We start from the raw sequence: 22,194 nt of genomic DNA, 5'->3' as shown, positions 1-22,194 counted from the left end.
GGGCCAAAGGCGAGGCGAGCCCGCGGCGCGGGCGGGGTGCGGCGCTCAGGTGTTTTCCACCTCGCAAGACATCGACCGCGGCCGGGTCACAGAGCCACGCGCGGTGAGGAGAGGCAGGAGCGGACCAGGCGCTGAGAAAGGGCGATTTCAACGCTACAGCTTTCCTCATCAGCTTTCTTTCCCCCCTTCGCCTACCCTAAGTGGCTTAAGGTAGCGACGAGCCATCTCCAGGTTATTTTCTCGAGCGAGTGTTGGAGGTGGCGGGGCAGTTGCAGCACGTAGGTGCAGTCAGGATCCTGGCGGTGGTATCTGGTGAAGGGCTTTGGCTCAAGCTGCTCGCATCTGTGAATTGCAGCACGTAGGTGCAGTCAGTATCTGGTGAAAGGCTTTGGCTCAAGCTGCTCGCATCTGTGAACAGCAGTGCCCTCGGGAATCTTCCAATGGGGCGTTTCGAGCTCAGCTTCTGTGCAAGAGGTGAGAAAGGAAGGCTCGACAAACTAGTGCCCTCGGGAATCTTCCAATGGGGCTCTTCAAATGGGGCGTTTCGAGCTCAGCTTCTGTGCAAGAGGTGAGAAAGGAAGGCTCGACAAACTGACTGGAAGAATTGAGCAAAATAAGATCGGGTAGTTGGTTCCCCACTTTGGCATCTTATGTATTTTAATAAACTTCTCTCAAACTTGTGAGTTCTGGTTTCATCATGAGCACTTTTTTTTTTTTTTAAGAGTCTCTCCCGTGTAAAGTCAGCGAGTCTGAGGACAGCACTTTTAGATAGAAAATACAGGTGTTGCCTGATAAATGAATGAACACCACACTACACTGACTTGTAGTCCAAGGTAAAAGCATTACAGTGAAAATTGCTGCAGAGGTTGCTTGTTTCTTAGGGCACTGATAAGGGAGGCAGAAATGAAAATGGAAAGCTGGTGCACACTGACTCAGTCTTAAAATGAAAAATCATTTCAACACTACTTCCAGAGCAATCACTGTGGGTCAAAAAAGAAATTCAATTATAGGTTTTATTTCTGCCAAGTAGCATTGTTTTAAAAATATTCATGCTATACTGGCAAAAGTGATTTTATAAAATATTTCTATGTGCAGGAAAGACATACCCTCATGTAAAGCAAATCTGAGAAGTACATTGTTCACTTGCTCGGTTGCACTGCAGCTCTGACAACAAAGACGTTTTCTGCTTTGTGTACTCTATATAATTGCTTGGGTGTAGGCTGCATTCAAGATAAAAAATGTTTGTTCTTCTCCCACCTCAGGAAATAAAAGCACCAAAAATACAACATAGATGAGAAGCACAAGATAGGAAACTTAAAACTAAGTTTAGACTTTTGCATCTGCTGAAATAAATTATTAAACTGCTTCATGTACTTTAATAAAAATCAAATGTGGGACAGCCTAGAGAAAAATCAAATTACAGTATATTAGAGTCAGGTAAAAAAAAATCCATTGGAAGGGAACATAATTTCAGGCAATACCTTTATACATAATGTTTTAATTACAAACCAATATTATTTTTCCAAAGTTTATTAATAAAAAATCTGATCCTTGTCATGAAATAAGGTTGTCTGTTGATATATTCAATCCAAGTGGAGTCCTATGAAAATTTTATCCATCTTATCAAGCTCTTTTTCTTCTGTTTGGAAAGTGTCCAAAATGTAAAACTAACTGAAATATCTTTCCACATGTTCAGATAACAGTGCATGTTAATACCACAAAGCTATGTATGATTCATTCATCTTCATTTCACTTACTCCCTCTGCTGGGAATTAGCGCGAAAGTTCAGTGGATCAGAGGAAAGATCATTAAGAGTGCAACATACATTAAAAAGCCTCTTTTGCTTCTTTTATTAAAATATCACACTTCTTTACAGACCCTCCGTTCTGTATCAGTAAATCAATTTGCATTTCTTTTTGCAGGGCTATTCATCCCAAAATGATGAGGAAGGAGAAGCTAAAGCAAATTAACTAGTTAAATAAGGAATATATACTAAGTTCTTATGCATCCTACTTTGTGTCTTAGTAACTGCCAATATCGAAGATTAAATAAATATAGAAAAGCAACTGAGTAACAGAACTACTAAACTATACCTGATGCTGATAGCCATGTTGTTAATATTCCACTGCCTACACTGACACCAGCAGGATTATTTGTTTCAAGAAGAAAGGGGCTAGAACAAAAATTCAGTTGTAGTATTACCAAACACTACCCCATACCATGAACACTTTTTTCTGCTCAAAGACTAAAACCTAATACTCCACTGCCTACACTGACACCAGCAAGATTATTTGTTTCAAGAAGAAAGGGGATAGAACAAAAAATTCAGTTGTAGTATTACCAAACACTACCCCATACCATGAACACTTTTTTTCTGCTCAAAGACTAAAACGACTTCCTTTAACACTGACAGCAGAATTTTAACTCTGATTACATATTGCTAAAGTTCAAGCTTTATTAGTGACTGAAAAGAAGAAAAAGAATGATGACAGTGGTCAACCAAGGGAGACCAACAGATGTCATATTGTAATGGAGATACCACTCTGCATCCATACATCCTGCTTCTTCTAGTTTGCAGAAAAGATAATAAGGAGGAGGATACCAGAGATACTGAATTCTTTCTCCTAGAATCCCTGTAAACTAGTTATGCTCAAGTGAAGTACCTTCTACTGAGTAGTGGGAACAGTTTCCACTGCCACAGGTAATAAAACTTAGTGAGAAACAACTCTATAACCTGTGGCTAAAAATTATCACAAATACTTTTACAAATAGTATAGGTTTCTTTGTTATGCAAACCACATGATTTTAGGTCATAACAGCATAGCTGAATTTAAAATACTCTTATTTTGTATAAAACCACAAATTGTATTTCCAGGTTTGCCTATGTAAAAATATTGTGGTAAGAGGAAATTTAAATATATGTGTAAAAATCAAGTATAGTATTGTTCATAGTTGTAAATAAGTGCCACAAATGCAAACAAATTATAAATATATTATTTTGTGTACATCTCTTTCCAATCAAAATACTGTAACTAAGCAATGACAAGAAAATCACAAGTAACCCTATAGTTGCAAATAAGAGCCACAAATGCAAACAAATGATAAATAGATTTTTTTTTTTGTGTACGTCTCTTTCCAATCAAAATACTGTAACTAAGCAATGACAAGAAAATCACAAGTAACCCATATAATTAGGAAATAGATACTATCACAAAGTGTGTAACACATTTCAGGCTGGGCATATACAACAGTAATTCCTGGGTATTGAAAAAATTAAGATGTACTACAGATTAGAGCGTTTACAACCAAAAGTAAAGACCTGTAAAAACTCTGAGCTCATTTTTGGCCTTTAATATTCAGTCATGGTCTGAAGGATTTTAGAATATACTATTGAGGCAGTGCATACAATTCCCAACCAACAAACACCATTCCAGTCCTCTTGGGCTATTACTACAGACATTGCCAACAAGCAAGTTTATTGTCAGATAAAGCATATTGTTTGCAAACTTCAGCAAATTCAATTATTTTTTTCAATTGTTTCTTTCTTTCAGTTTCTGACTTAGATCAGACATAGGGGAATTGCCACTACAGTGATCCAGCTCTCTGAATATACTCACTTGAATGGGTTTTTTCCTTAATCATCAAAAATTATGCAGCAATTAGTTGCTGTTGGAAGTCACTTAAGTCTGTATGTATTCACCGTTGACAAAAGTTCCTTGGGCTCCAATCCATGATATTGTAATTCCCTTGTAGTTTTCCTGCAAAAATTAAAGTTTTCATTTCCAAAACAATTTTTAAGGAAAGGCTAACCCTAATAAAAAGGCTATTACTTTACCAGAGTACTCAAGAAAAAGCAGATTTATTACATCTTGATATTCATAATCTCATATTCCTTTATTCCTCTCTCCATAAGAGAAGAGCTTTTAAGTCCAAAATGCTTAAGAATCTTCTGCTTTTACTTTTTAGGTGAGCACCTAGCCCCTCTTTACTGACTTCTTCATTATGTTACATGGAAAAGCATCATCATTGCAACTAAAGAATTACATCTTAGGACATGGGCCTCTGCACAGCATATCCACTCCCAAAAAGAGCTCCTTTTATCTGTAGTAAGTTTATCTAATATCTGCTTCTCACCTTCTAGATGATAGGGTATTAGTTTTATAGATCAAGATCACATATCTCAAACTGGTTTGTGATCATCTTCTAGGAAAAAAAAATCAATACGACAGTATGATTGCAAAACAACAAATCTCTTTCTCATCTTCCAGCATAATGAAATTATCATCTTCTCTCATCTGGGAAAAGTGTACAATATGCCTTTTAATAACTGCATAATGGTTCATATCATTATGTCTGCTCCTACGGTCTTTATTTATAATTTGCAAGCAGTCCCATTAACACTGGTGATTGCTGATCTGACTTCTGTGGCTGTCTGCCAAATAAGGAATGAAGAACCAGAACCTCCAAATTCAGCTCACCTGTACTGAAAACTATTGTAATTCTTGTGGAAGATAATCCTAAAATTTATGTTGAACATATATATCTATACTTTAATTTTTTTAAAAATATTATTCATGAAACTATTTTTAGAGACTTTTTAAAGACACCTGTTCCTAAAAAGCAACATGGTTGCTTTATTTCAGTATTAGGAGCATTCATATGGGTTATGCTGTCTTTAATTATTACTCAGACATGTATGTTGATGTTGAGCAGTCAGTTTATCACAAAAAAAAACTCGTATAAAAGAATATATTTGCAAGTTTATGCTTAATCCATTATTGTGAGCGACATGCCTTTTCTTGCAAAAATAAACCAGAGACCTACTAAGTTTTTTTAATGAAGATAGCAAAAAGGATTAATCTAGGTGTGGATTCTGAAAGCACTTTGAGGAAATTTCCTAGACTCTTTAACAGTCAGTCCAGATAATTTGACAGATTAGATTTTATTGTATAAAAATGTCATAGCACATTTGATGTGTAAGGCAATATTTGGACTCCTATCACCTAAGAAAATCAGACAGAAAAGGTCTTTCCCACCAGGTCTGCAACACAAACTGCAGGACACATCCTTTTCACTTCACTGGAGCAAGGACTCTGGTACAATAAATATCTAGATAAAGATGGAATAATAAGAAAAAGTTACTGTCCAATTTACTCCTGATATCACATGATCCATAGAATGAAAAGGTGACTGTCTGCCTCATCTCCCATCACGGACTGTCTGCTGAAATAGCAGCTGGAGAGAAGGAAGGGCATTAATTGTGATTCCAACACTACTATCTCATTATACTTCATGTATACTGCAGAGTCACACATTAGCTGTGGAAGAAGCCTCTCCAGTTTCTAGCAGCTGTTTCTACAATACCCTTTTCAATCCGTGGTGACTTCTCTTAAAGTGGCTGAAAAATGAGATGTCCTCTCCAGGATGACTCTCCTGGAATAGTAGTACACTACCTAACAGGAAATAACACCAAGATCATATTTCATCAATTCCACAAATATCTATTTTAAAAGCCTTAATTGTGTGATTCTGATGATTATTACACCCAAATATTTGCATTAATATTCTTGCTTTTACTCTCAGGCAATATTCTACATTTGTTTTTATTTTGTTATGATCTCAATGAATTTTCTAAATCTTCCTAGAGTTAGCTGAGAGGGAAATCATTCATAGATATTTCATACATTTCTACCATTTCATCTCATTCTTGATTGACACTCTAAATTATTGACATAAAATTTATCAAGAACTTTAGTACTGTTGACATTAAAGCAAATATGCATATCAAATATAGATTGCTTATACAAAGCAGACATTTCCAGGTTCAGATCTCTGCTCTATTTTAGGACAGCCTTTTCTAACAGGCTATTTCATTCATACCTGTATCACTACACTACACAAAACTGATAAATTCTTTCAATTTAAGCTTTTAAAATGTAGCACAGCCTGCTAATGGTTGTTATTATTGCATTTTTTAAAATGAAAACAATCCCCAACCATTTAGCATAAACAAGTAACTAAGGAGTTTTCAAGGGAATTGAGCAACCTGGTCTAGTGGAAGGTTAGAACTAGATGGTCTTTAATGTCCCTTCCAACCCAAATAATTCTAGAATTCCAGGATTCTGTAAGTCTGAAACAACTTTAGGTCTTCCCATGTAGCAAAAAATAAAAGTCTAACAAGGACTTGGATGAGGAAAAAAAGTTACTAATTATGTTAGTTATTACATATGAATTATATATCTTGAATTCTCAAAAATGGAAAATAACCAAACACAAAAATTGAGCTCATTGCCATGCAAAAGCTACATAGATTTAATTAAGAAAAACTTAGCTCAAAACAGTCTGAAAATTTTAAACCTGGCTCACTTACTTAATTTTTAAACTCATTGTACCCTAGTCATGTGCAAAAGTCACGTAAGGCCAACCAGGATAAAAAAGCCCAAATCAAATCATAACAGAACACCAAGCAAAAATCCTCCACAAAACCAGAAAAAAAAAAAGGAACATCAAGATAGAAATTGAATTCCTAATCTAGCTGGAAGATTAGTCTTCATTTGTTATTTAGCCAGAAGTGTACTTCTTAGAATGGAATTTTATCACCCTGGAAAGGGAGTAATGCAAATAGAAAAAGCACCATAATTGTTAGTATCAGCGTGGTGACTACATGGATTGTTTCCTCTTCTCTTTGTAAGTATCAAAAGTAGAAGAAAGTGTTATGGTAATTAAAAGTAAATGAAACTGTTCCAAGTGACACAATGTTTCTTTCAACATATTTAAGAGCTACACTGTACTCAGATGAAGGAGGAGTAGACACAATTCTATCAGAGGAATGAAGACTCCCTGTACTTTCTATCAAGGATTGGCAGTAGCTAAAACATAATTGTCATGCACAGCTGTGTTTTCTTCCTAAGGGCACCAGAACCAGCTTGCTGACCCGAGGAAACTTGCCTCATATTATTGGGAGCCATTTTTAATACTTAGAGAAGCCTTTGATAGCAAAGATTAGTCAAGTGCCAAAGGAAATAATCTCAGTGAACAAATTAAACTTGGAAGCACATAATCATTTCAAATGCAAGTCATGAACTGGGACTTCTTCTCCCTCCACTGGAAATATTTTTTTATGCATGCTGTCAGCTTCTAAATTTTATTTTAAAAGGAAATGTAGTTTTCATCATACACTTCTCTGAAAGACAGATCAGTGAGTCTCTTTGTATTATTCTCTTACTGAGATTTATTTCTATGTATCCATTGTCTCAATTTTCCCTGAAAAGATATCCATGGTAACTACAGGATTAAAACTAAAAACTGTAAACATCTCCAGGGAGGAAGAGCCTAATTTTAAGGTTATTCAAAAGTAAGTAGAGTGCTGCTTGTGGTATTCCTGTGCTGTTTGAGTTGGCAAGGCCAGTGGACTAGAGTCTACTGAAGTGCCCTGAAACTGATGGATATTTAAGAGATGCTGGAATCCCCAAAGGGAAAATTGCAAAATGGAAGTCCAGCCATTTTGAGTGTAAGAAATGGGGCCTGGATATTAGATCAATCCATAACTCCTGCATCTGGCTCTATGGGAAGGAAGTATGTGGGATTGGATAATCCTCTTGAAAGTTTTGAAGGTACATACTTCTCTGGGATCCTGGTTTCAGTCTGTCAGTTGTTCACGTTAAGGAGAATCTAGTCTGTGTTGGATTGGGAAGCTATAAGGTAGGGTGGCTACAACAAGCCCTGGGTTTCAGTGTGGCTCAGCCATTACCACAGACCCACCTGTGGAGGGGACCACTGAAGCAGGTCACTAAGGCCTGCTGGGGAGTGATCACATTCAGCACTGGCTCAGGGAGCTGCATCTAGGGACAATAAAAGGACTTGCTCTAGCAACAGCAGTGCAGCAATCCCAACAGTCCCTGTGCTTGGTCACCACAGCCAGGGAAGGACAATAATTAAAAATTGTTGTTTCCACGGGAGCCTAAACTGCTTCTACAGTCAGAGAGATGGGAGGGATGGGGAGGTGCTTTTCCTGGCTGGTAAAGAAAAAGCCAGTCTGATGGGTGTCACTGTTTTGGTGCCTATTCAAGGTCTGACAATGTTGGCACTTCCACCTCCTAATTTCAGGCATTATTTCATTCTGCACCAAGACAGTAAATAAATATGACTAGTTCAACCAGTGTTATAAAAAGGATAGCATATACCCACTTCTTCAAACTAACAACAAACCAGTCACTACTCACAGCTGTTGCTTCCATTATGTACTAACATGATAATATTAATGATAGGATTTTTCTTATATGGCCAATTTTCTGTTTTTCACTTGCCAGTGGCAGAAAAATACTTTGGCTCTGAGAAACTGCTTAATTGCTTTCCATGAAGAAGATGATCTTCCCAGAGATGTCCTCTTCAGACCCCTAATCCTTACTCATTAGAGAACAGAATATCAACAATTTACTACTTAAATGAGACACCTCATTCTCAGACCTGTGCTACAATCATATCACTCTGCTTCTTTTAGCTCGCTCTTTTACATATCCAAAATAATACCCAAAACTGTAATATTTTACCCTCAATACACCCATGAAATAGAGAAGTATTGTTTTTTCAAAGATAAGAAAACTATCTTATCTTTGTAAGACACCAAGACTACACAGATAAATTAATTAATGAAGCAGGACAGAGACCATTCTCTGGTGCTATGGCCAAATCATGTGAAATAGGTCCTACATGTTGTTAAACTCTCTTCTTGCAAAATTAAAAATATATCTATTTGTCATCCTGCCATTTGGGAATCACCCATAGCACCTCAAGTAGTACCTGGGAAAATGGGGGTGGGTACAGGCAAAAATCATTCCAGAGGTGCAAAGAACTAGTAGGCTATAAAGCAGCAGTATAAACAACTAGTCACCTGGATTTTCACTATAGATCAAGACAGGCATCAGTATAAATGAGTGAAGAGAGATGAGTATCTTCAGGAAAGTGACCCACCTGATCCTAAACCAGGCTATTTCAGAGGGTAGTTAATCTCAGCTGTCTCATTCTGTTGGCTACACATGCAACCTACATAACTAATTTAGACAGCATGTGTAACAGCTGAACAGCCTAAATTTAGTGACATGAATAGTCTCCAAACACATAGGAGATGTACAGCAGTGTAGACCCAAACTTTGTTGTTTATCTGACTAATTAGCCGAAGTCTTAGTACTATACTGCATTTCACCCCAATTAGCTGCAGGAAGCACAATACAAAAACATATACTTGCCTATCAAAGTGCTCAGTCCCCAGCTGTGTTTTGGTGATATCCAGTTCTGACTCTGAGCTGCTCTGTTTCTGAGGTGAGTAAAATCTTGATTCTGCACAGCACTGTGAAGTCCATACACATTAATTAGATAGCAACTGTAATTCTCCAAGCATGTAGCCACATGCAATTATTCAAAATCAAAAGGGCAGCTGTACTATGCAAATGAGATTATGAACATTTTTTGGAGCAAAATATAACACTATGAAGAAGAGTCTATTAGGGTTTAACTGAGAAATCCAAAACAGGTTCTTGGTATGTTCTGCTAATAATATAGTCAAGGCACACTGGCCATTTGAAAATGCAGCTAGATATAAAACCACCTTCTGTTCAAATACACTTGAAAATAATGGAAAAAAACCTGCAATACTCTCCTGGTCATTCACTCACCAATTATTTTCTACTAAAGCAAGCTGTTCCTTGTGAAACTGAATTTCAGAGACTTCCTCTTGGTTTGCTCTCTGTGGCTGAAATTCCTTCTCACAATTGGACACAAGTGAAGATTCCAGGTTTTTTATAGATGCTTTTTTATTTCCCAGCAGCTCTGTTTCAGAATGGTTTGATGCACCCTTGCTCTGCATATAAACAAAGATTTTAAAGTTTCAGGTGATGTTTGTCAAGCTTACTGGCATTCTATTGGGGTACACTTAAAAAAAAGATAAAAATAAAAAAAGGAAGTCTGGGATCAATGACAAAATTCATTTTCACTGCAAGATGGGTGGTTAGTTTTATATTTTCCCAGTCAAAATCCTCTGTAAGATTTATAAAATCATCCAATGCATATATTTTAATATAAATATACTTGATACAAATGAGAAAAGGCTATTAAATAGACGGATCAATGGATTCTGTAGACAGAATCATTAATGAAGAAGAAAGAAGTTTCACATTTTGTTGAGGCAAGAAGATATTGATTAACTCTTTGCACATGGGAAATAACATGTGGTACTACAAACCAGTACCAACATCACCAGCAGAGTGAGATTACACTTATTTTTCTTACAGGAAGGAGCATCAAGAATAAACTGAGGAGAAAGGGAAAATTAATAAAATCCAATCAAAGAGATTAAATATCTATCTTTGAGGAACCGAAAAAAGAATACCCAAAAAACCTAGTATATTTCACTGCAGAGGGAACGATGGACATACCTGAGACATAGCTACAAACACACATTAAAAAATCATTCCAGAGACTGAGAATCAGGAAAATCAGTATTGGGTCAGCTACAGAGACAGAGAAAACTGCCTGTTTTAATGTTAATATAAGTAAACTGGATGCTATTTTCCCTTCATTTTTTCATGCATGCATTATAGTCTCACTAAGTGCATCTGGGGTGCTGCAACATTTTTATCTGTATTTTACTAAAGCCTAGTTTACATTAAGCACAACAATGCTCAGCCAAAGGTCATGGGAAATCTATGAACTGAGACATCTTAACAAACTCTCCACCTCTCCAGCACATTTCTCAGAAATTTCAGAAGATAACCACTTGTGCATTCAAAGGAGGAAGATACTGGAAGAACTTAGATCATAGGCCAACAGAAGGCAGAAATAAAATAAAAAAGAAAGAAAAAAGAAAGAAAAAAAGAAAGAAAAAAAGAAAGAAAAATAAATAAAAGAAAAAGAAAAAAGAATGAAAAGAGAAAGAAAAGAGAAAGAAAAAAGCAAGAAAAAGAAGGGGAAAAAAAGAAAAAAGGAAAGAAAAAGGAAAGAAAAAAGCATTTGTTATTTATCAAAAGTGGGCTTTTTTCCTTTTACCAAATTAAACTGAAAGGTTTCAGTACTTTCATTCTGAAAGATTCCATTTTCTTTGTCACTCAAAAATCTAGTTCCTTTGCAGAGAAACAATTTTGATATTCTACATCTGTATTTCAGAAAAAAAAAAATACTGAAAACTGTAGACAGAAGATATAAGAAAATAAACAGTATTAGAAACATTAAAAGAACAATATTATTTTGTATTTCAGAAAAAAAAGAATACTGAAAACTGTAGACAGAAGAAGATATAAGAAAATAAACAGTATTAGAAACATTAAAAGAACAATATTATTCAGAATCAGGTTTAGTTTCCTCTTCTGAATATAAATATGCTGCAATCTAATAATGCAGATTCTGTGCTGTATAACGAGCCTTATCTGAAGGTTATACATGGCTAATGAAAGACTACTTGTTGAAAGATACAGAAAAATTAGTGAAAATTTCCCAACTTCTGACTTTTCTCCAACTCTCCAACTGCATTTCTGCAGTTTTCTTTCCTGAAACTGTTGCTGTTCTCCACAGTCCCAGCAATCCCCTTCACAGAAGGATCCAGGAAGGCTTAGCCATATTAGATCTCATAAAAGTTTCAGATAAATGTCATATGCAGGAACTCTTCCACATCAAAAGAATCATAGAGGATTTCACAAGGATACAAAAGACATCACACACATTTGGCTGGAATGCATAACCAACAAGCAAACAGCAGCTTTACCACTGTGCTTCCAAAAGGCATAAAGGTTTAAAGAGATTGCTGGAAGCCTATAAAGAACAAGAAATTGTCTCAGCTAGGATAGACAGGTCACTAACAGAACCATGCTGGAAGTACCTGAATAATCTGAGTGTGTATGAACAACTTTTCAAAGTTTATCCAAACTGAATTTTTAAAGATGTGTGTATCACACATTAATGTTCTAGTTTTGGTAAAAATCAAGGTCAACAAAAACTGATTTTTAAGGGAAATTAAGAAAATATTAATGATATTGATACTTCCTAAATTAGTCAGTCATTTTAAAGTCCACACCAAGTTTCATTGCTAATAAACTGCTCCAGCTATTCTACTTACCTAGTGACTAGATGTAAAATCCAAGATACCTTTCTTGAAAACAACAGTAATTTTTAGCCCTGACTTTTGAGTGTTCATAGTAAAGCCCTGCAAAGCAGTGAAGCAGTGTCCTTTTCAAAAAGTGTTCAACTTATACCCTGTGAGGAATAAGCCCCTGAGAAATGCCAAATTCAACATTTAAAAAATTGAAAAAGTGATCATTCATGATCCTAAAGTATATTTGGATCCCTTAAGTGTAATATTAGCATAAACTTATTTTTCTAATATATTTCACATACCCTTTCTACTTTCTCTGCTGTGGAAATTAAATGCTACTTTAATCATTCTTTGATTGCATCTGCTTTAATGCAAAGTTCTGGTGTAGATGTGACATTTCCAAGTACAGAGGCTCTCTCCTAATGCATGTTTTGAGGCCCTCTGCCCATTTTCACAAGAGAGTTGCTTAAGGCAGAAATAGGAAACTTGTATGCTGCTTCTGTTGTTAAATGCTACCGTAAAGCAATACAAAGCTCTACTAAAAAAAAAAGTTAAAACAGCTTCCAAAATCCTACAAAATATCTCTATATAATTGGGGCAGATTTTAAGAGGTTGCAGTAATTTATTCTACAGTAAACTTTAAAGTTATTTATTTAAATAATTCCTGTATTTAAAAAATTAGAAGAGTTCTTGCTTCTGACAGCAAAATTATCTACTGGCGTTTTAAACTATTCCTAGAATTCTACTCCTTTTGCAGAATTAATAAGGTGGAAAATTCTGCCATGGACTGCATTTTATTTTCAGATGAGATCCTCTTATTTTAGCAATAAAATTTGGGTTTGTATATGGATGATCTCTGAATGTTGAGATTCTGACAGTCATATTTATACTGCTGTCACCTGTAAATTCAGGCATGACTAAGACATGAGAGAGTCACATTAAAGTGGAGTCCACAAGGCAGCAGCAGCAGCAGGTCTGACTAGAAGCATTAAGAATAAGACATGAGACATTAAAGTGGAGTCCACAAGGCAGCAGCAGCAGGTCTGACTAAAAGCATTAAGAACTTTGTACATTTCAAATTAACATGACCTAGGTTTTTCCAGGTCTGACTAGAAGCATTAAGAACTTTGTACATTTCAAATTAACATGACCTAGGTTTTTCCTTTTTGAAAAATGCCTGTACTTTGCCCAGTGATACTCCTGGTCAGCCACTTTCAACTCCTTAAGTTTCAGTGTGTGGCAGAATGAGTGTGGGAGGTTAGCAGAGCAAAGTGAGAGGTAAGGCACTGTGATTTGCTTGAAGGATTTACTGGAAATTACATCCAAAGAGATTATTTTATAGGAGCACATCACATTAATTCTAGCTCTGTCTCACCAAAAAAAAAAAGAAAAAAAGGCACAAGGAACGCAGAGCACTGCTGAGCACATTAAGATTTTTGAATACAAACTTCTGTGGTTTAGATCCATGCCTTGCATGTAACTGTATAAAGTGGAATATGACATTTGGAATTGTCCCAGTGTGTTGACATAGTGTTCATGAAGAGGCCTGTTCATTCCTGTACTTAATAGCAGGCATGTGGGAAGGAATTAGAAGGATGAAATATCTGCTGTTTCAGGCTTGTTGGACAAACTAGAACCATGTACCAGTTTTATTCTATCTTCAAGGAATGCCAAAATCTGCCAAAACACCCTCCTGTGCTGTTCTGCTATTGCTGTGTTCTCACCCACTTCATGAACAGCCACAGATTGGTTCCCCTAGAGTACCTAATGCTCTTGAGTAGCCCTCAGCAGTTTATGTGATATTCAGGAAACACAGATGATCTGCAATAAAAATTGGAGAGCCCCCAAACCATGTTTATATGCTCACAATGTAATTCTAAGGCCAAGCTATGAATTTTTCTTTAAGTTCTTCAGATTTTCAAGTGGGAAGAGGCTCTTTGGGACATCTAAAGCAGTGGAAAGAAGGCTAAGAAGCTCAAAGCAAGAAGAGCAGGGACAGGAATGTGACAGGTGACAAAGTACTTGATATGATTCAGGTATGCTGAGTTGTGTATGACTTTATTCCTTCAGTGATTCCAAACCATGAGAGCATTTAATTTTTTTATATTCCTTGAAATGTTTTTTAAGATTTTTTCCCCAAGTGTGACTAGTGGAATTCTAATCATATTATTATATACAGTAAAATGCATACAGTTCATGGTGAAAAATCGAAGTGGCATTAAACAGAATTTTAAAATATTACCAGACCATTTCAAGGGTGAACTATGGAAAGAATGATTTCAACTCACTTGCTCCATCTGTATTTCAAGGGACTCTGTTTTCCCTTTCCAACTGTGGCTCTCAGATTGCACTGATCACTGCCAGTCTAACAGGAAAAGCCTGTTTCTGCTTCATGGCATTTTGCTTCCCAGCTTTCTCCTTGTTCACAGGCTTTGTGATAAGAGCTCACAGTTCTCTCTCCTAACACATAAAGCTTATTTATTTAATAATTTACAGTAAGCTCCAAAAAACAGGGATATTTATAGATCTACAGATATGGTATTGGATATACTCTTTCAACTGAAAATTCTGCCATTTAGTGAAAACATTGAGAGACTTCTCAGGAACCAGAGTTTTGTCCAAGATGGGTACATTTTAATGATCAATAGACATCTGTTAAGAATGCCTAGGTGAACATTAGACATACAAAGTATGCCAACATAGTGCAGTAATACCCATTTTTACTTTAATCCCATAAAGTAATAAAGATAAAAGAATTCCAAGTCTCTGTATTATTCCCTGTCTGATTTTTCAAGTTTAATAAGCACACACATATGTGTGTGTATATATATATACATCTACAATGAAATATTCTACATTAGTTTTGTGCTGCAAAATCAGCCTTGAAAATGTGTACAAACTACTAAAACTAAATTAAGGGAATGCAAATGAGTTTTGGTTAGGAAGCAAATTCTTCTATGGACATATCTAAAAATTTCATTTTTAGTTAAAAACCAACAGTTTTAATTTGTATACTCACTTTAGACTTCAGCACATTCTTCAGCCTGAAAATATCTCTGTTTGAATCCTGGGCTTTCAATTTCATATCATCAAGCTCAGTTTGGTACTTTGCTTGTTTTTTATTTAGTACCTATGAAGAAAGTTTTTTCCATAAGTTTAAGAATACTGCTTGTACCTTAAAAAAAATAGTGTGTATTTAATGTCTATGCCTTTATTAAATAGTTTTAAAAAGCTATGTGAAATATAAATTATGTGTATTTTTATAAACCAAATTTTTCATTTGTGATTTTTTTAACTTATAAATAATACAAAATCTTCTTAGAAATAAGAAAAATATCTGTAAAGGAATGCAGCAGGTAAAAAAGAAAAAAAATGGTTTATTTAGCAGCTAGATTTTGGTCTCACTTAAGAATTTAACACCTGATCTAAAGCCATTAGCTATACCATCTCTATAATGAAAGGAGAGAGGTCAAATTAATCACTTTAAAAACTGGGGTGGCAGGAATCTCCTGGAGGACTTTTCTTCACTTAAAAGGGACCCTTAATGACTTCAAAGTTCTATATACCTGACATCAGGTACAGTTAATTTGCTCCTTTAAAACAGAGTAGCACTTCTAGAGGAAGTCAAGTGAGCAGTAGAGCAAGTGCACAGATCAAGTACCGAAAAACCCAAATGAAGGCAAGAAGATGAAGAAAAAGAAGAAAACCCACATCACCCACAGAAGTGATGAACTCCTACAGGTATTAAGCTAAATTTCTAGCTGCCTGGAAAACATACATATCAGTGCAGGAGTATTGTGTGTGCATGAGATGACACTTGAAATATTTTAACTACTTTCAGTAGGAACTGCACAGAGATAAAATACACAGTGGATAATGTAAAGCTGTATTATAACCCACTATTTCAAGTATCTTCTATCCAAAAGCAGCTCTTGAAGAAACATAAATACAGTATGTGTTGTCACTGAAACTTACACTTGCCAGAGCTCTGTCGCATAATTTTAAAATGCAAAAACCTTCAATAATGAAAGAAAACAAGAGTTTTGCATTCAAAATGTTAAAACTTTCAGAAGTTTATTTATTTGCATTCAATGCCTTTTCTTTCAATCTATTAAAAATGACTGCAGAATATGAAAATTAGCCTATCGAATTTTATTATGAAAATTGAATCTGTCACTCACCAGCTTTTTCATCTAAATGCATAATTTTCTCTTGGTTAAGTTGCATTTCAAGTTTTTACTTCACAAATCTTCACTGAATCTCTGAAAGACTCAGTTCTGTCTTTTCATTCAATAAAATGGAAAAGCAGAAGCATTAAACATGAGAATTCAGATACTGATTTTTTTTTCTTTTAGAAAGTTCACTAAAATTGCAAAAGATATGAAAAATCGAGATTTTTCTGTCTATTTTTGACTGTTTGGAATATTTTATTAATGTTAACTTTAATCTCAGTATATTAAATTCTGAATATTTGTGTAAACACTATAGAAAAGTAAGAAAAATTCTTTGCAACAGGTGATTATAAGAAAGTCACAAAAGTAATTATAATAAAAACCATCCCCTGGGACATCCATTGGAATGCCTGACCTGTTTCAAGTTATAACTAAGTGATCTGTTTAAATAGAGTAATATTAATGATTCTCACACTGTTCAGGAAAATGAAAAGGATCATCAGTTTGGTTTGGGGGTGTAAAGAAAAAGATCTTTCAGTAGCAGCACCTAGTTTTCAACAATTCAACAGTGTTCATAAATCTGACAACTTATTATAAATCAGCACTCACTGACATATGTTTTATTCCCTAAAGGCTTTGATCGAGTCTAGTCCCACTTCTAGTCCCACCATGCTTCTGAACATGACTGGGAACTCCAGTTGAGCAGCAGACCATAAGCTCTACACAAAGATTCAGTTTTACTTCCTCTCATGAAAAGGCTCCAAGAGTAAGAAATGGATCTTTAAAATGAATGACATGACATTCGCTAGTTTATGTGTTTGCTTGTTTTTATTATTTTTTAATTTAAAAATTAAAATAAAATTATTTGTATGCTATTTACCAAAACCCATCAATCCCTGAAGTTTCTAATAGAAAGTTCCTAACTCTAAATTAAATGAATTTTACTTTTCACCGAAGGTGGTTTCCACCATATCATCATATCAATAAGACAAGAACATTTACATATAAATAGGCAATGAGGAAAACAATTTCATTCCAAAATGAATGATGGCTCATAATCAGCTTTTGTAAATTCCCTTCCCTTTGAGCCATATAACAGTTACAAAAACCAGTGAACACAGGTATGGCAGCAGCTCTCTGGCTATGGAGGGCAGCACACAGCTTTCCCAGCTTTCTGGGCTGCGAGAAGATCAGAGAAAAGAATGAGAAACAATTCTTATCTTCACTTGCTGCACCTTTTGTTGTGAACAAAATATAATACAGGTGATGTGGAATGTGTTATGGAGATTTGTTTACCAAAGGGTGGTTTCTTAATTAGCCAATGGTGATGGTGTTTAGATTGGAGGACCAATTAGGTCCAGGCTGATGTTACTAGTCAAATTAATGCAATTACATACTTCTACTTACCTAAGAGAAGCATATTCAGATTCCTGTCAACTCACTCAGTTTCAGAATCCAGTACTTGTCAATCTTTTCATTTCAGTGTCCAGAGAATCAATGGTGTCTTTCACCAGTGCCACTTTAGACATCTGTTCTAACTGTTCACTATCTAACTATAAATATAATCAAATACTAACAGCTAACGAACAAAAAAAAAGCTGATTTTTAGAATTTATTTCAATTTTCACTCTGTTTTTAGCACAAATCTTTTGCTGAAGAAGAAATGTCCAAGTATCTCATTTACTCAACTATCAGCTTACTGAAGATAGTTGGCAAACACCTGAAATGTGACTTTCACATCCTTTGAAGGTAAATCAACTTCCCATCTTCTAGACCTCTGGGAATATTTTCATTTATTCATATAAATTTCCCAAGAGAAATATGTTTGTCATTGATCAACATTAAAAGTTTCAGTGCACAATAAAATAGAAGAAAACATTATTATGAGTGTATGAAGGGAGAAATCATGGTTTGGGACACAACATGACCAATAATGGCTTTAGTCCTCTATTAAATACATGCCTATGCCAATAATCAGGTAGAGAAATCACTGTAAAACACTTGCATAAAGCACTATGTAACCAAGTTACCACCATGAGGCCTTCAGGTCTGTAGCTAAAACAAAGAACAGATTCAAAACCTCTTGCACAGACTGCAGCAAAGCTGGTTTGAAATCTTCAGTCTAAATAAACCTCTATCTTTTTATTAAAATACTTACACTTAACATTCAAAGGACTGTCCTTTCTAAATTACTTGAAATACATCTTTTAAAGTACAAAAATTCTCAGAAAAATACAAAATTCTCACCCCATGCCTCTCCTTCTTTACCAAATTTTTCAGTACTAATTTCTAATTTCTGTGTTACTATAATCAAAGGTCAGGCCTCTAAAGAGCAAGTCAGTAAGCCTCTGCTATACAACAGCTTCTTCAAGACTAGTGCCATAAATTTCATGTTGATGTATTGCCCTCAAAGGGTACCAAGAGAACAGAAGAAATAAGATGATGTACCTAAAACAGGGCTCCCAATACTCACTACACATCATATGTAGGCGTGTGATTAAAGTTAATTTACTACTCAGAGCTATTTCAGCCTACAGTGTATTCTTCATATCAGATGCACTCCATGTAATATTATAAACTGTGGTATTATATTTATAAGCTTGGTAGGAGCTTTAGAAGGCTGAGGCAGAAAAAGAAGATAATCCAGAATTTATAACCCTAAGATCTAGAAGAAAGATATACTGCAGAAAGCATGGTTAATTTATTTAAAAACCAAGTTCTACCAAGACTGTAAGTAAATTCAGGATTTATATTAATTATATTAATGTTTCCATTTTCAATTTCAGTGCCATTTGTTAGCAAACAATTGCACACACAAGTAACTTAAACCATATTGAATACAATTTGCCGGAAGAGTGCAATTACATTTAGCTTTGAAGCATGAGGTCTTACTAATACACAGTCATAAGATAATTCACATTTGGATGGACTCCAGGTCTGTAGTCTAAACCCTGCTCAAAGCAGAGCCAGCTCTGAGGTCAGGCTGCTCAGGGCTTTGTCCAGGCCAGTCTTGAAAATCTCCAAGGCTGGGGACTGCTCGACTGCCCTCATGAGAAACAAGTATTTCCTTGTATTCAGCCTGAACCCTTCTGGCTTCAGTGGATGCCCATTGTTCATCTTTCCACCAAGCACTGCAGTAAAAAGCCTGTTAATGACTTCTTGATGTCAAACCTACTGGTAGGTAGGATTATGTCCCTCTTAAGCCACTTCTACTCCAGGTGAAACATGCCTACCTCACCTGGATATAAGATCACTGTGGGTAACACTGTCAAATCTTGGTATAGTCTTAAAATCACAGGATCACAGAATGGTTTTAGTTGGAAGGGACTTTAAAGACCATCTTGTTCCACACTCCCTGCAAAGGACAGGGACACCTTCCATCACATCAGGTTGTTGAGTGCTCCATCCAGACTGGTATTGAACACTTCCAGGGATGGGGCATCCACAACTTCTCTGGGCAACCTGTTCCAGGGCCTCACCACCCTCTCAGCCTGTCTTTGTAGGAGAGGTGCTCCACCCCACTCTGATGATCTTCATGGCCTCCTCTGGACTTACTCCACAGGTCCATGTCATCATTATGTTGGAGAGCCCAGAGCTGGACACTGTTCTCCAGGTGGTGCCTTACCAGAGCAGAGTAGAAGGGAAAGAGTCTTGGTAAATAACATGCACTGCTCTCAGCCTGTTGTTTCCTGATAGCAGACTGGCTGGTGCTGCAGGATTAACCAGGAGCATCACCTGTATTATATTTTCAATTCCATAAATAATTACTTTCCCTTACATTGTGAACAGTCATTTAAAGCTCTTCAATTCTCTGTTCCAAATGAGCCTTTTCATTAAATGCAGCTTCTTGGGAAATCTGTATCAAATAACAGCAACAACAAAATCCCACATAAAACAAGTCTCAACTCACCACAGACTTGTAAAGCAATTAATTCTCAGGACCAGAAGAGAAATCCTTAGCAACTTTAATTACACTGCTAGGTAGTTTTAATGTTTAATTAACCTATGGGGTGGGGCTGAGGTGGGGTGGGACAGAAACAAACCTGTAACTGCTCCTTGTGGCCATCCTGTTGTGTAGGCATCCTTTGGCAATCTGACAGTGCTGTATTCCTTTCTATCTCCATGTGTCTTAATACAGCTTGAGCTATCACAGGAGTGATGCTTTTAGGAGGCCTGGGGAATTTTATAGCTTCCTGACAAAGCTGGGAAATCTACTCCTGTGCCTGTTTTTAAAAACAGTAGAATAACAGAAACATGGGATAGATAATCAATATATTACTGGGTCCTGTGGCTGGTAAAGTAGATCATCCCAGAAACTGTGTAATATCAAAGATGAAGTAATCATTTGTGCACATATTCTTTGATTCAGGAAAGCATTTTTACCTCAAGACAGCACTTAAAAACTTGTATTGAACTGACAGATTCAAATCACAGAATTTCCATAACTTTTTAAAAAATATTTTTAAACAAATACTTTGCATTCTTTATTTTCTTCTTTCATATGAAGCCAAAAATATATTTTTTTCTTCCACATTACCTTGTTATTTCAATTAATCACACAAATATAAATAAAATTACCTGTTCATGAAGACTGAGATTTTTTTCTCTCTCAGCTGTTAAAACTTTAAAGTTACCCTGAATTTCTGCCAGGACATTAATTTATTTTCCATGTTTACTCAAGTTCTTCACATTCTTTCAATATTTTCAAGACTTCTGGATCAGCAACCACTCCCTTAGAGAATATGGTGATATAGTGTTAAAGCAGAGAAACAAAACTTGAAACACTTTCTTATTATATTTGGTTAGAAAACTTCTGTGTTTGGCCCATTGCCATTTTATGCATCCTTCTGTTTACAATCAACTAGCTGTTCTTCCTGGTAGTTACAGCTTTAGTAGTTTAACATGAGATATATTCTAAAAAATATATTCCTCCTCTTCCAAAGTGACTTCCCAAGCTCACCTGGATGGATGATTTTTTTTTTTTTATGCTGCCACAAGTAGAGATTTACTTAGGACTTGAGAATGTGTTTCTTAATACCTTCAACAAATTCTCAGTCTCACATTTATGGCAGTCTCTGTCCTTTTCCAGTGACTAAATAAAGGCATCAAGCCTTGAAGGTGATCCCCTTGCTTTGTTTCATATTCTCTTTGTAATATAACCTGCATTAGCATAAATGAGAGAATGCATGCACTGAAATAAACTTTTGTAATTATTGATACTTCAATAAAATGGATAAACATACTCTTCAAAATGAAGATGAAGCAGATATCCAATTAAAATAAATATCCATATGATACTTTAAAGTAACTTCTGGATGGTATTTTTTTCTTTTTTGTTATATTGTAAAAATATGCCTGAATGTCCTTCTAATATGTATCTAACAAGAAAGAAAGGGACATAAAAACTAAATGTTAATTAACTTGAAATATCTCTGTTCAAAACTAAGGGTAGATTTGTACTGGAATATTTAATGAATTTTTAAATATGATAGAAAGTAGGCCACCATGTTTGTTTAAGGTCCACAAAAGGTGAAATTTTGCAATGGAAATAATGTGCAAGTAAGTATTGTTGAAATCCAGAAAGTCACATAAGAGCCTAAAACAGATTCTGAAGATAAACTGCAATTCTGAAATTCAAAATTGCACATCAAATCCCATTTGTTAAATAGTAAATTAATGTAATTTTGAGTCACTACAAAGAGTAATTTCTAGAAAGTGATTCTTACAATTGATTTTGGCATTCATACTAAAATTAATCATGTCCTAGGAGTACCTCTAATGAAAAAGACAGCCTCGATATCTGTTACAGTCATCATCACTGTTGACATATCATGTAGATAAGGTGAATCCCATCCAAACATACTGTTCTCTCTGAAAGAGGAACTCTCAAGTTCTGCAGTTATATGCATTTCCCTAATCCTAGGAAAGGGAACAGATCACAGC

At 35.6% G+C, this 22,194-nt stretch overlaps 1 protein-coding gene across 1 annotated transcript; it reads right to left on the bottom strand.

The window, feature by feature from the left end:
• Positions 1-191: 191 nt before the first annotated feature.
• On the bottom strand, positions 192-21,417 carry TSGA10 (testis specific 10). The gene is given in 15 exon segments (XM_039714435.1): positions 192-342; positions 9,246-9,300; positions 9,303-9,346; positions 9,672-9,862; positions 12,382-12,591; positions 14,368-14,462; positions 14,465-14,539; positions 15,095-15,209; positions 15,524-15,528; positions 16,261-16,376; positions 17,659-17,804; positions 20,030-20,107; positions 20,295-20,474; positions 21,212-21,375; positions 21,378-21,417. Coding segments are annotated over 15 exon segments (1,665 nt in total).
• Between the last annotated feature and the right edge of the window lie 777 nt (positions 21,418-22,194).

The sequence above is a fragment of the Passer montanus genome, unplaced genomic scaffold, assembly GCF_014805655.1.
Source record: "Passer montanus isolate IOZ18808 unplaced genomic scaffold, ASM1480565v1 scaffold3, whole genome shotgun sequence".
Lineage (NCBI taxonomy): Eukaryota > Metazoa > Chordata > Aves > Passeriformes > Passeridae > Passer > Passer montanus.
This window is presented reverse-complemented; position numbering and strand designations above follow the sequence as displayed.